This window comes from Toxorhynchites rutilus, chromosome 2, assembly GCF_029784135.1.
Source record: "Toxorhynchites rutilus septentrionalis strain SRP chromosome 2, ASM2978413v1, whole genome shotgun sequence".
NCBI lineage: Eukaryota > Metazoa > Arthropoda > Insecta > Diptera > Culicidae > Toxorhynchites > Toxorhynchites rutilus.
In genome coordinates, this window is record NC_073745.1 from 82,709,396 (window position 1) to 82,723,057 (window position 13,662).

The window sequence follows — 13,662 nt, forward strand, 5'->3', positions numbered from 1 at the left end:
GAAGCAACGTGTATTGGCCAGACAATGATATTAATCAGATTTTAGATACGTTTCTCCTCACGTATCAGCATGGTCTCCACACATCAAGTTCGACACAATCGTTCAATTCAAAAGATCTGGACTATGAAAAATTATACGCAAACAATAAATGGAGATGGGAAAATGGTATGGAAAAAAATCCATTCGCACATCAATCAACTTAGGAGACGAACAACAGCAGAAACGATCAGGTATAAACAAATGGATCGTTCCAATTTACCGCTGAGCATATTACTGGATGGGTGGATTCTGTCGAAATCTACCTTGGGTACGAGAAATTCTGCAGCTGTATTGAAACGAACCACAAACTCGTGCTCAGCATATGTTACAATCCATAGAACCATCTTCTTCATCATTGAACGCCATCCAATTCTTGTCCATCTACCTCAAGCGATTTCCAGTCAACAGCTGAATCTTCACCTGCGGTTCAGATTCCTCGACGCTCTTCGCGCAATCGATCTCTTAAAAGTTAAATATAAAGATAAAATTAAAGACGTATTTTTCGTAAAGTAGAAAAAAATAAATAAAGAAAATCAATATACATATCGTTCAAAGCCTGTCTCGTTGGTGGAAAACGCGCGTTAGCTTTTTCACGATAGACGGCTAAATTTATAACTCCTGGATCCAGTTGAATTGGGAAATCAACGATACGGCGGGCAACTTCAATGGAGTTGTTATAATTCAATCGAGGAGTATTCACGGTATTCTAATTTTGAAACACAGCCATATTGCATTTCAGATCTCAGCATGGGCCATAAACTATCAGTATCGAACAGTCATTCATATTTCTGAATTCGATTTATTTGAAATTCGATCGAATTTTACGATTCCTGAAGAAATTACACTATCGATTTCCTCAGGGCATATTTTGTCGATTAACTAAACTGAAAATGTGTGTATGATTGTATCCTCGGTTTCTCCATTCAAGCGAATAGAACCAGCAATATGTGGCACTCGTGACACTCGTAAAAATCCATCGAGCACACTCTCTTGTTTGTATCGTTTTTCCTATTCTCATATTTTGAAATAAGTCATGATAATCATTATGAATGAAGTACATGTGGCGGGATCTCGTATTGTTCATGCAATATCCGTGTTGTCCCTTCAAAGTGGCCAGGGAAATTTTCCGTTAAAGGAATACTACGTTGAGACGGCGAGTCTTGGGAAAGTTAGAACGTTAGTACAATTAAAGAAGAAGATGAAGAGCATCGTATAAACCAGGGTTTCACGAAATCGACCCCCTGGGGTCGATTTCGGTTTCCGAGGGATCGACGAAAACAAAAATTGATTTTGGGGGTCGACGAGGTCTGACAATAGACCCCTATTAAATAACACACATTATTATTTGAAACTTTCAAGATGCTGCATAAGGCGTGTGAACCACCTTAATATAAGAATGACTAATATTTCAACAGAAAATATTATCACTGTTCATTTTCAAAACTCAGCAAGACGATGAGCGTGTGCGCAAGATGAAAAGAAAAATACAAAAGTACGAGATGAAAAATTCGGCAGTTAAAAAAACGTGAACAGATTCGTAATATAACACGAAGAGAGATTTAAGTCATTACACCAGACTTAAGCACGAAGTTCAGCTACCATCTCAAATGTCTATGTCATCAGCGAAGCAGATGAATTGACTGGATCTTTTGAAGATCGTACCACGCAAGTTAAACGCCGCTCGTCTCATAACACTCCAAGCGCAATGTGGAACAGCAGGCAAGAGACCTGCCGCAAGGCGAAGATCTGGTCAGTAGTCGACCGACTTTTGATGAAGCCGGACTGATAACCTCCCACGAATCTGTTTGTAAGTGGCTATATACGACGGAATATGATTTGGGAAAGAACTGTTTGGAAAAGTACGCGGCATTCAGGACGTTGATTGCACGAAAGTTCTCGCAGTCTAGTTTGTCGACTTTCTTGGAGATAGGTCAAATAGCCCCATCTTTCCACTCATCCGGTAGCTGTTCTGTTTCCCAAATACTCACAATCATCCGGTGCAGACAATTAACCGCATCAGTCTTTACAATATTTTATGCGTTGAAGCAATTCTTCGAACTCTCGATTATTTGCTCAGCTATATGAGAAAAACATTCGTTGTTTCCACATTTGTCAAAACTATCACAAAAGCTTCAAGATTATGTTAAATTATGATATGTCATATGGACGCATTACACAAAAATTTTACTAAGATATTTTAGGATGTTCAAAATTTTCAAATTCCTCAATGGAAAATAACTCCGTACTATATCACAGCCGTGGAATGAGCCATGGTGATAATGCAGGAAAAGTTGATTATCATCAGCACAGATGAACAGCTCAAGCAGGAGCACAACCAAGGTTGTCATAAGTTCTGATTACAACGCAACATTGAAACACAGTACCCTGCGTTGTGGGACATTGCTGAAAAATATCTTCTCGTTTTTCCATCATGATACCTTGTCGAAAAAGGCTTCAGTGTGGTTACAAACAACCCGAAACCGAAGAAATCATTTGGAAATCAACGAACACGGAGATTTAAGACTGTAACTAACCAATATTAAACCTTATTTTGATATTTTAGTAGTTGCGGATAGATTGGATTGCGATTTGAATGTTTTTATAGTAGTAATTTGTATTAATAATTATTAATTACACTTGATATTTACTAAATTCAAAGTATCAGAAAACTTTACTTTTTTACTAAGAATTTTATTGAATATGATGAGAAAATAATGTCAAGTTTACTCATTGAACTAAGTTCAATATTTCTAAATTGATAATTATTTAGTACGAATAAAACTAAATATAGGAATCAAAAAAAATTGCTAAAGGGGTCTGAGGTTTGACTTCATTCTGGAAAAGGGGCCTATTGCTCAAAATAGTTTGAGAACCCCTGGTATAAACGAATCACAATTTCTCGGGTTACTGTGCCATTTTTTTCAGAAAAGTTTTTCAACAACATGCTCATTGAATCTAAACACGTGCTCTCCAGCCGCTGTTTTATCAGGATTGAGGACAATAGTGTAATCCGAGCATGTGTGATTTGAAGAATATCAATAATTCAATGCACTCGTTCAATGAAGCCCGCCGGCGATGTGCCTGGTTTTAGGAGAATTGAGATTACTCGTGCATGTGTAAATGGAAGTTTTATGAAGTGGACGTAGCGACTTCTATCATCAATTAACGTAAATAAATGTGTTCTGTTTGAAAAAACGGACCACGTATGAAATTTTTGGAATATTGTTTAAACAAAAATACAAAATTTGCGAAAAAAAGGTAATGGTGGAAAAAGTTTGGGGTTGCATGGGGTAGCCAAACTAAAAAAAAATACAAAAATAATACAAATTCAGAAATATTTTCCCTTTCAGCATAGGGCCACCTTGATCGTTATTGAATATGCGGTAATCGGTAACCTAGCGGTATCATATATACTTTACGACCTATTCTTATGTCTATAAAGTATTTCGTGTATAATTTCAAATTCGATCGAGCTGTTTTGAAGGAGTTCGACCACAAACACCGTGACACGAGATTTTTATATATACAGAAGATAGATTTCAATTTATATATTACATTTTCGCTTTGAATGGAAGATACAAAACCAATAAAGACCAAGACTTCTATGAGAGGTGCATTATGTGTATAACTTGAAATTTTACATCAAAACGGTGCATGTCCTATTTCAAATGAACTAAATTGTTTCCTTGACTTGTTGTTTACTAATTGCACAGAAGATTTCCATGTTTCGAAAGTGGAATGTCTTTTTTGAAAAAAAAGAAAAATTCCACACCGCTATAGAATACTCTTTATTTATCGATAACACAAGTACACACCCCGCCGATTACGATTTTGAGATAAATTTTAATCTCAAAAAGGCTAAAGACTACGAACAAATTAATTGTAAGCTTAATTATATAAATTGGTCATTTCTACTCAAAGATGAAAGGAACATAGACAAAGCTGTTGAAATTTTTGATGATAATCTGTATAGAATCATAAGCGAACATGTTCCAACAAGAAAGAAAAAACTTAATACAAATTCAAAAACACCAGTATGGTTCACCCGTGATATTAAAAATCTCAAAACCAAAAAAACAAAAAGCTCATAAAAGATACAAAACAAACGAAACTTTGGATAATTTAACCATATACAACGATATTTGTAAAAACCTTGAAACGAAAATATCACTACAATATGAAAGCTATATTACAAGGATAGAAAATAATATTAAATCAAAGAAACATCAAAGTAATTTATTAATAAAAAAATTTGATACAAATATTTGATAACAATGACAAGGGCCGATAAATAAATGCTTTCACTGAGTGAAGAGCGCGAACTTTTCGCGAAGCAATTTGAGAAGATTGTCAAATTGATTCCAAGCATTGAAATGTACTGTTGATTGCTCGCTGTCTGGAGAACTGAAACTGAAATACTGATCTTCTTGAATTTCCAGGTAGTTTTTCAGTATCTCTTAGCAAAAATACATTTTCAACGCAGAATGAAGCATCTCAGAAGACGTAGAACGGCAACAGGAAATTCGAGTTTCTTTTCTGCTTTAATTTTGCTATACACTATGCTTGTTTCTTGCATATTCTGAAGATCCATTCTACAGTGAAAAACATTTTTCAACACAATATAAAAATTGAAATTGAGATTGGTCAGGGCGAGCACAATATATAGAGAACATTCACTGATAGCCAACGACATGCATCAACAAATCTCGACTACGAAGGACTCATATTTATAGATTTTGGTGATTTAAATAGTTCTATTGTAACAAGCTTTTGGTTCATTAAGTAACCAGCATATACGAGGGCGGTCCGATAAGTACATAGCTCTTTGCCCGATGGTGTCAGTATCGCAAGAGAGATTACTTATCGTGTAGTACATTCTCGTAAACGGCTACTGTCCAAATTACAGCCGAATCGGACTAGTAGTTTTGTTTCGACCGTGGAAATTTCGCCGTCGCCACGGCCAAATTGGTCGAATTGCACTACGAACTGCTGCTTGTATTCTCCAGATTTGGCCCCGTGTAACTTTTTTCAAGTGTATCGAACTAAAAGGAGACTATGTTGAGAAATAAATGTCACTTTTCCAATATTTTTGTTTTTTTTTTGTAGGCCAAGTACTTTGGACTGCCCTCGTTACTCGTAGACATTTGATTCTTCGAATGAAGTGGTTATCAGGCGAATTCGTTCAACCGACAAAAAAGTATTAACGGTTTTGTGCGTTGCTCCCTAAACGTAACGTTCTGTACAGATTCAAATGTGATGGGATTCGAAAAAAACAGAGGCACTTCTCACCAGACGGCGTACAAAACGACGTTGTGTCCCACCGAACAAAACCGCATCATACTGAGCGATATCTATCTTTCATTCTTCCTTCAATCGAGCAAAACCGCTATGTGACATCAGCATTGAGAAAGACTGCTGTCTGATAGTTGGAGCGAGATGACTTTGATGATGTTGTTGTTTCAAATTATAGAGGCTTTAAAATTCATCAGTTCTTTCGCCTCTAGCCTTGAAAAAGTTCAACTTGAAAAAGTAAACTTAACACTCGGCCTTAAGAAAAATCATTTCGAAAGCCTCCCTGCTGTCTGGTCGCTAGTTAGATGGCTGATAATTTGTGAATACTGTAATTTGAATTCGCGAATGGCTTGTTCACTCAATTAATAGAATACGGTGGAGCTTAGATTGCAATGTTTTGTCTATCCACATTGTCCTTAGAACGAATACTGCATTTGCATTTCGAATGACAGATTTATGCTCATCCGATTAGCAGTGATATTTAAATATTGCACCTCGACCACTGGAACATGATAGGAACAAGTGTATTCTTCCAATTTTCGTTAAACTTTAAACGTATATGGGTTAGGGAACCGTAATGTATTACGTTCCGGAAAAAAGAGAATTTGTGATTCGATAGGAATGCAAACCATCAAAATCCGTTCTGAGCTAAAATAATTATTAACGTTAAAACTATTTCATAAAAATGTGACGTGCTTTCTGATTTGATAGCAACGATAAACATAGTTGTATGTCAAAAAATCTATATAAATAAAAAGACGGGTGGGTAATGTCGGGGACATAACCGGAGTGACGTAGGACTATACAAAGGGGACATCTTTCGTTAAATATATATTTTAGATATATTGTTTTATTTTCTTCTCCTACGTGAATACCTACCTATCTACCTGAAAAATGGATTAGTTTACTGTTTACTCTTTATGAATATGTTGATGGTTCTGAAAAGAACCTTTGGTGTTGTGTTTTTGTTATCACTCGATATTCCCATCTTGTTCTGTTAAACCTTCCTGTTTAGCTATTGCGTTTGCCACTCGCCACAGCTATCACAGTTGGAAAAATTCTTCCCATCCAGCTTGTGACATGTTGTTCAGTAAATTACATTTAATGCGACGTGCCAGAGAAACACTTTGCCACTCACTGAAACTAATTGTTGCCTTGATGAGCGCCGAACCGAAGCTGCTCTGTTCTTGATGCGGGTTTTCTGATTGTCGTGAGCAGCTTTGCAAGCCAACTCGAGCACTCCGACGGCCGAAACTCTATAATCGTTGTTAGGTATACTGGGGCTCCGGCACCAATCCGTTCGGCCTAGTTACCCTTGCGGAGCAATCAGTGAATGCGACCAACAGGGAACTGGAGACCTGCACGGTTCGAGTGAGACTTTGCCTTTCCCTTAACTTGTCCTCCTTTGTTACGTCCACGATGCCGATGCCGTACAACCACACGGGTTTACGGTTTGAAAGAAAATAAGATTTTTTTTGGGGTCCGCGTGTTTAATACTCTAACGGTACACACTCACAGGATAGAGACAAATCGGCAGACTCAGCCAGAGGGGCGAGTCCAACGAGACGAACGAATGAGCGTTAAAAGGGAGCGATGGCAAAAAAATACATTCATTACGATTTGTTCGCTCGTTGGATTCAGATGCAGGCTAAAAAGGGTCCTTTTCAGGATCACAAAATTATCTTCAATCTAAAGAGTTTATTGTTTTGTTATCACTCGATATCCCCATCTTGTTCGGCTAAACCTTCCTGTTTAGCGATTTGTTGCCACTCGCCACAGCTTTCACAGTTGGAAAATTTCTTCCCATCCAGCTTTGTGACATGTTGTACAGTAAATTACATTCAATGCGACGTGCCGAAGCACCACTCAGTGTCGCATTTTAACCTGTAATTGAACATTTGCGATGACAGTGATACAGTGTCGACTTTCAATGTGGGGTCATAATTTGTACCCCGAACTCTATGTTTACAAAAATGTCCAACTAAATAAGTCGCATTACATGTCCGTCCAATTAGCTAAATGTCGAACTAATTGTAAGTTACTGTACTTTCAATCTGGAAACAATTTAAGAATTGGTGAAAATTGAATAATCAGGAAAGTCCCCAACTATCAATAAGCTCAGAACAACTGCCAATTCACATACTCATCAGATCCTGGCAAACAAATTATGAAAAAATCAATTTGTGTTTTATTATTATTTTGGATAATGTTTCAGAAAGCATTGAACTGTATTTCCTAAACTCTTTTTTGGAAGGTTTAATGGCCCTGAAAAGCGCCTTGTTTTATGGAATGGTTCCAATTTAGAAAACTTAGTACTCGTGGTTTTGAAAAAACCATTTCGAACGCCCTCGATGCCGCCTTGTTCTGGATTTGCCACCAAAGCAGTTTGTATAAAGAACAAACTTTTTTCTTCTGCTACCCGATGCCGTTTTGCGATTGCGTTTGCCACTCGCCACTCGCTGCAACTGCCTGTTGTCTTGATGTCCACCGAACCGAATGTGTTCTGTTCCGAATGCGGGGTTTCTTATCGTCGCGAGCAACTTTGCCAGCTAACTCGATCACTTCGGCGGCCGAAACTATATAACGCCGGCTAGGTGGACTGGTGCACTGGTACTAACGCGCTCGGCCTAGCTACCCTTGCGGGGAACTCCAGATCAACACGGTTCGAGCGGAATTTTGCCTTTCCCTTCACTTTTCCTCCTTTACCATGTCCAGACATGGCTGCTTGGGTTGGTTTGTTGATGTGTTGTGATGCGAACCGATGTGGTGTACGGTTTGAATGAGAATGATCGTTACGGAAGGAAGGAAGGTCTTGTATTATAGAGACTTTAAACTTTTGCAGTTCATTCGTCTCTAGCCTTGAGAAAGGCCCTTTGAAAACTCTACTCTACTCCAGCGCTACCACCTCCGCCCTCTCGCCTTGAGAAAGGCACTCGATCCCTCGCCGTCCAGCCCGTCCAGCAACGATGTTGTCCAGTCGGTGTCCACACAAAGAATGGATCGTTACGGCAGCGGAGCGGGGATTTTTAAGCTGACTGGCTGGCTCGAGAATTACGCATGTGTGAGACCGCGACCAATGTTTCGTTAATTTTTTTCTTTTTCCTTTCCAATCGTGCTTCATTCTATTTCGCTGCTGCTCTGGTTGCCCGTTTTAGTCGGTACGATTTGAGGAGCACAAAATGGACCAATCAAAAATGAGCACATAGTGCATTTTGACAATGCTTGATATTTCACAATTATTCAATTATTTATCTCAAGGAAAATGAAATGTTATTCGTTATGATAGATACGTAGATATATTTCCTATCAATTGATGCAAAAACCTTTGCGATCTATTGAGAAATGCTCGAGTTATAAGCGTTCCAAATCTTGCATTTTTTCCTACTTGTTCAGTGCCTAGATTTCCATTTCACCCCCTATATCTTCCGGTTAGACGTAGTCCTACGTCAAAATGATTTGGTGTCCGTTCCTCGCGATTTAACTCAAGAACGGAGCAACAGATTTGAACAGTCAGTATCAGGATTGAAGTGTCTCAGTCTGCATCAAATGCATACGTTAAAAAAGAAATTGTATGCTGCGAATATAGGTCGAGCACAGAGAAATAATTTTCGCGGAACATGAGTGTTCGAAATTATATAAATCAGAAAAGCAATTGTGGGCGTGACGAAGTTTGCCGGGTCAGCTAGTAGGTAATAATTTCATATTTATTCACTAACGTCAACAAGATTAGCCCGGATTAAATATATTTAATAAATATTTGATCTACTAATATTACTTTATGGTAACGGATCAGATGGGCCAACCAAAAGAGCCCGGTGGGCCGCATGCGGCTCGCGGGCCACAGGTTGAGTATAGCTGATCTAGATTCATCTAAAGGTCCCGGGTCGGATGGTATTCCTCCAATGTTGTTGAAAAAGTTGGTATCGGCTTTCGTTCATCCTTTGTCCTTGCTTTTCAATTTATCGCTAAAAATCGCAATATTTCCTTCTGTCTGGAAAAAATCATTCCTACCACCCATATTCAAATCTGGTAACCGTTCTGACATAAATAAATGTCGTGGCATCGCCATGTTATCTTGTATTCCCAAATTTTTTGAATCCATTATCAATACTAAAATGTTCAATCAGTTAAAACATTATATTTCACCGAATCAACATGGCTTTTAAAAAGGAAGATCCACTACCACAAATCTGTTAGAACTTGTATCCTATTCTCTTGCGGTAATGGATAGAGGCAACGTTGTCGAGACTCTTTATACAGACTTCAGCAACGCTTTCGACAGAGTAGATATTCCAATGCTTATTTTCAAGCTCCAACGTATGGGAGTTATTGGAACTCTATTGAAGTGGGTAGAATCTTACGTCACCAATAGAACACAGTTTGTTCGCTTTAGAGGAAAAATCTCTAGTCCAGTGAATGTCACATCCGGAGTTCCACAAGGTTCTCACTTTTTTTTTATCCCATTTATTTATTTAAGGCTCATTAGCATTTTAGCTGTAACAGAGCCGAATTTTAATCGTGTACATGTCACATGGTTATCATATCTATAATTAGCACATTACACAGTTGCCATTCGTCAGTATTCCTTCTATACCATTACATATGGTACATTCACACAGTAGCCATTTAGGCGTAAGAGTATTCTTTCTGTTCTTCCATTATCCAGTTGGACCACCGGACAGCGGAAACAGTTGATTGATCATTGTTGAGTTATTTATAGAACAGTAGCCCGATGTGTCTGGCAGAGCAGAGCAGTTGTATGGATGGATCGATCTTCATTTCGACCGTGGATCGATCTCCATCGCTGATGATTGTTGCGTGGATGTAGCTATTCTGTAACAACACAAAGATGGTCAATGAGGGCCCTGAGTTTTGAACTCACGATCGATCGCTTACTAAGCGAACGCGCAACCAATGTGGCTACGGAGACCCCCCTAGGTTCTCACTTAGGCCCTTTACTTTTCATCCTATTCGTAAATGATGTGTCACTAGTTCAGTAGAACCTCGATTATCCGCGAGCGAGGTACGGATTATCCGCGAATGCGAGTTCCTTAGTAATTCTATTAACCTTCCCGAAATTTGTCAGTGAGTGGTAGAGTCTTGCTCTTTTGTTTTGGTCATGGCTTTCACATTATCTGATCACTGATGTAAACGACCTTACAGATGGATAGTTCAACAATTTCTGTATTGATAAAACATGGGTTTCATGCTGAAATGTTAGTACCTCATTTTTAGCCCTTTATTGCGTTATCCGTGATTTTCCGTGATACGCGGTGATCTAGCCCGACTATTTCGCGGATAATCGGGGTTCTACTGTATTAACTAACCTCAACATTCTAATATATGCTGATGATATGAAATTGTACATAGAAGTAACCAAATGTAGTGATCTTGTGATTTTCCAACAAGAAGTAGATATTTTCATCGAATAGTGCGTGAAAAGTATTTTAGATATTAATGTGAAAAAATGTAATATTATATCGTATACTCGAAAACATGAAACTTATGACTTCATATGTTCTCTAGGATTTGAAACTGTAGAGAGATGCGTCAAAATTAGAGATTTAGGTATAATTCTTGATTCGAAACTCACTTTTGGTGAACATTACAATACAATGATCGATAAATCAAATAGTATGATCGGTTTCATAAAAAGATTTAGTTACAATTTCAGTGATCCATACACAATAAAAACATTGTATATAAGTTTTGTAAGATCTATTTTATAATATTGCAGTGTTGTATGGGCACCCTATCAAGAACTGCACTCCTATCGAATATAATCAGTACAAAAACAATTTTTTATTATTTATCCTGAGAAAGCTAGGTTGGACAACATATCCCCTTCCCCCATATGAAGCCCGTTGTATGTTATTAAATATTGAAACACTTGAGAAACGCAGAGAAAATGCCACAATTTCATGTTCAATTGACTTAGTTTCACACAGGTTTAGTTCGGAAAACTTACTTGAAAATCTAAATTTTTATGCACCAACACGAGCCTTGCGAGCACGGAATTTGTTCAAAACAACTTCATTTCGAACTTTATATGCTATGAATGGTCCACTTAATAGAATGATGAGAACGTACAATAAGTACAGTAATGTAATTGATGTGACAATGACGAAGAAATTATTGAAAGTCATTGACTAAAAGATCATTGTATTCGTGAATAACAGTTTTGTCATATATGTTTGCTGCGTTGCATTTCGTAATTCACTATTAATACAAAATACATGATATAAGAAATTTGACCCAAATCGGACAATCCGAAACATTTCAAAGAATGTTCTTAAAACGTAAAAATAATGGATTTCTGTTTCCCCAACCTAATATTTTGAACAGCCGTCAACTCACCGGTAAAAATCTCTCCGACCAGTCGGTTATCATTACCCCAAGTTTCCAAGCATCGTTCCTGACCCGTATTCGCTGGAACACTTCCTCCACTTCGCCGAAAATCACAAACGTCCGTTCCTCTCTTTGTGCGTCGCTAAGTTTAAACAGTTGCGGTACGGTCACTAAACTGAACCCTTCTATCTGGAACTGATAATTCGGGGAAAGAATATCGTCCCTTCCAGCTTGGGACGATGCATCTTCAACCTCCTCAAGTATGTCTCCGAGGGAACTGTCATCGAAAAATGCCGAAATGGAACAGTTGACAAAATTCTTGCTTGTGGAAGGTCGCTGGTCGTCTTCTGTGACATTGGTTGAGTGTTGCACCTGAGTGACCTCCTCGGTCGAAAGCAGACGAGGTCGTTTGGCGGAAATCTGTGGCGTGGATGGTATCGTTGGCCCTTCGTATTCTACCCTATGTTGAGTCTGCTGTTCATTGCGTATTTCTTCTTCTAAGAAGTTTAATGCGTCAATATCGTCGTCTGGTCCATCGTAAGATGGAAGGCGGTTCGCTGGCCTAACAGGACGAGTGGCAGGAGGCGACTGGGATATTTTCGTTGATGTGACTTGTTGGTCCATAATCTTCTCCTCCGGTAGTTCAATTATTTCCAAATCATCATCGTCATCCATCAATGTGCTGACTGTTGGCACCTGTTCCGGAGAGTTTTCCTGCAATGGTCAAATGTTTTAGCATATTTTTTTTTTGTTAAAACACCCCGAGTGATCCATACCAACTTTTTATTTCCATTCGATGCTTCTATGTTATCTAAGTTGATACCCAAAAAGACATCATCCTCCCAATCGTCCTGAGGTGGTTCATTACCGTGTTTCCCCCCACTGTTTTTGTCGGACGACGGAAATACCATAGGAATCGACGGAATGCTACCATATCCATGATTTTGGTTCTTCTCCACAACCACGACCTCCTCGTACTCGGTTCTTGGGTTAGACTTCAGCGGCTGACCCAGGGCCTTCAGGAGAACATTTTCAAATGCATGCGTTATCAGCAGGGTGTCAACTTCTCCCCCAAGTATTCTAACATTTTTGGGTCCAAGAAATAAAACCTTGTTTATGCATCGTATCGGGCCAATCAACAGGATCTTGACACCGGGCGGCAGTTTCGTGTTCAACGCCGCTATTGGGGTGTGTTCCATCCCGATAACCGTGCGCTTACCGTCGGTCATCTCAAGCTTAAGCATGCGTCTCTTTTTAACATGCTGGTTTTGATTTTTTCTGAGCTGAATTTCGTCATCCGCTTCGTCGAGCTTTTTGTTGTACAAATTTCGCAACTGATCGTAGCATGGTTCCGAGATATCGATAAGAAAATTCAGCTGTACCGGAAACTTCCCACTCAACGTGAAACATTTGACTTCCGTTTGGGTGGTCTCCGGCAAACATGACACCCCTATCTCGTTGAGGTCGGCTAAGATCCACTGATCGAATGCAAATTTGAAAAGTGTATCGTTTGATGTTCTGGGGTTCTCTTGTAGACAGAAAGCGACACAACCGGTAAGCCACTCTTCCACCACTTTTATGTTGTACTCACGTAGCAAACGAGTTTTCACTTGTACCGAGTGATTCTCTTCAGATTGAATCATTGCGACAATGAAAGTTGTCGTTCCTCACAACATAAACATAAACATTTGAAAAGAATGAGACACTGTGATTATATGCAAGGCGCGTAGAAGTATATTCTAAGGTGGGCCAACTTGCTAAAACCACTTTTCAGCCATCTTGGAAGTCTACTGTGTTTAGTTTGTAAAAAAAACACAATACACTAGTGCCGAAGCTCGTTCCTGATCAGTCTGTCTCTTTCACGCATCAAGCAAATAATTCCCCTTCTGCTTTCTTCCGTACTGTTTTCATATACCGCTCCCCTAACCAACTTAGTGACGAAACGGCCTCACCTAGTACCATAGACCCATCTTGATTATATGC

General features: G+C 38.9%; 1 protein-coding gene across 2 annotated transcripts in view; it reads right to left on the reverse strand.

Annotated features, from left to right (window-relative positions):
- The window catches only part of LOC129771559 (recQ-mediated genome instability protein 1-like), a 73,547-nt gene extending 60,132 nt beyond the window's left edge, over positions 1 to 13,415 (reverse strand). For both annotated transcript variants that reach the window (XM_055775308.1, XM_055775309.1), the window contains exons 1-2: positions 12,456 to 13,415; positions 11,689 to 12,393 (exon numbers count right to left, since the gene is read on the reverse strand). In XM_055775308.1, coding sequence (XP_055631283.1) covers positions 11,689 to 12,393; positions 12,456 to 13,322 — 1,572 coding nt within the window. In that variant the 5' untranslated portion in view covers positions 13,323 to 13,415. The remainder of the gene's footprint in view (positions 1 to 11,688; positions 12,394 to 12,455) is intronic.
- Positions 13,416 to 13,662: the final 247 nt, after the last annotated feature.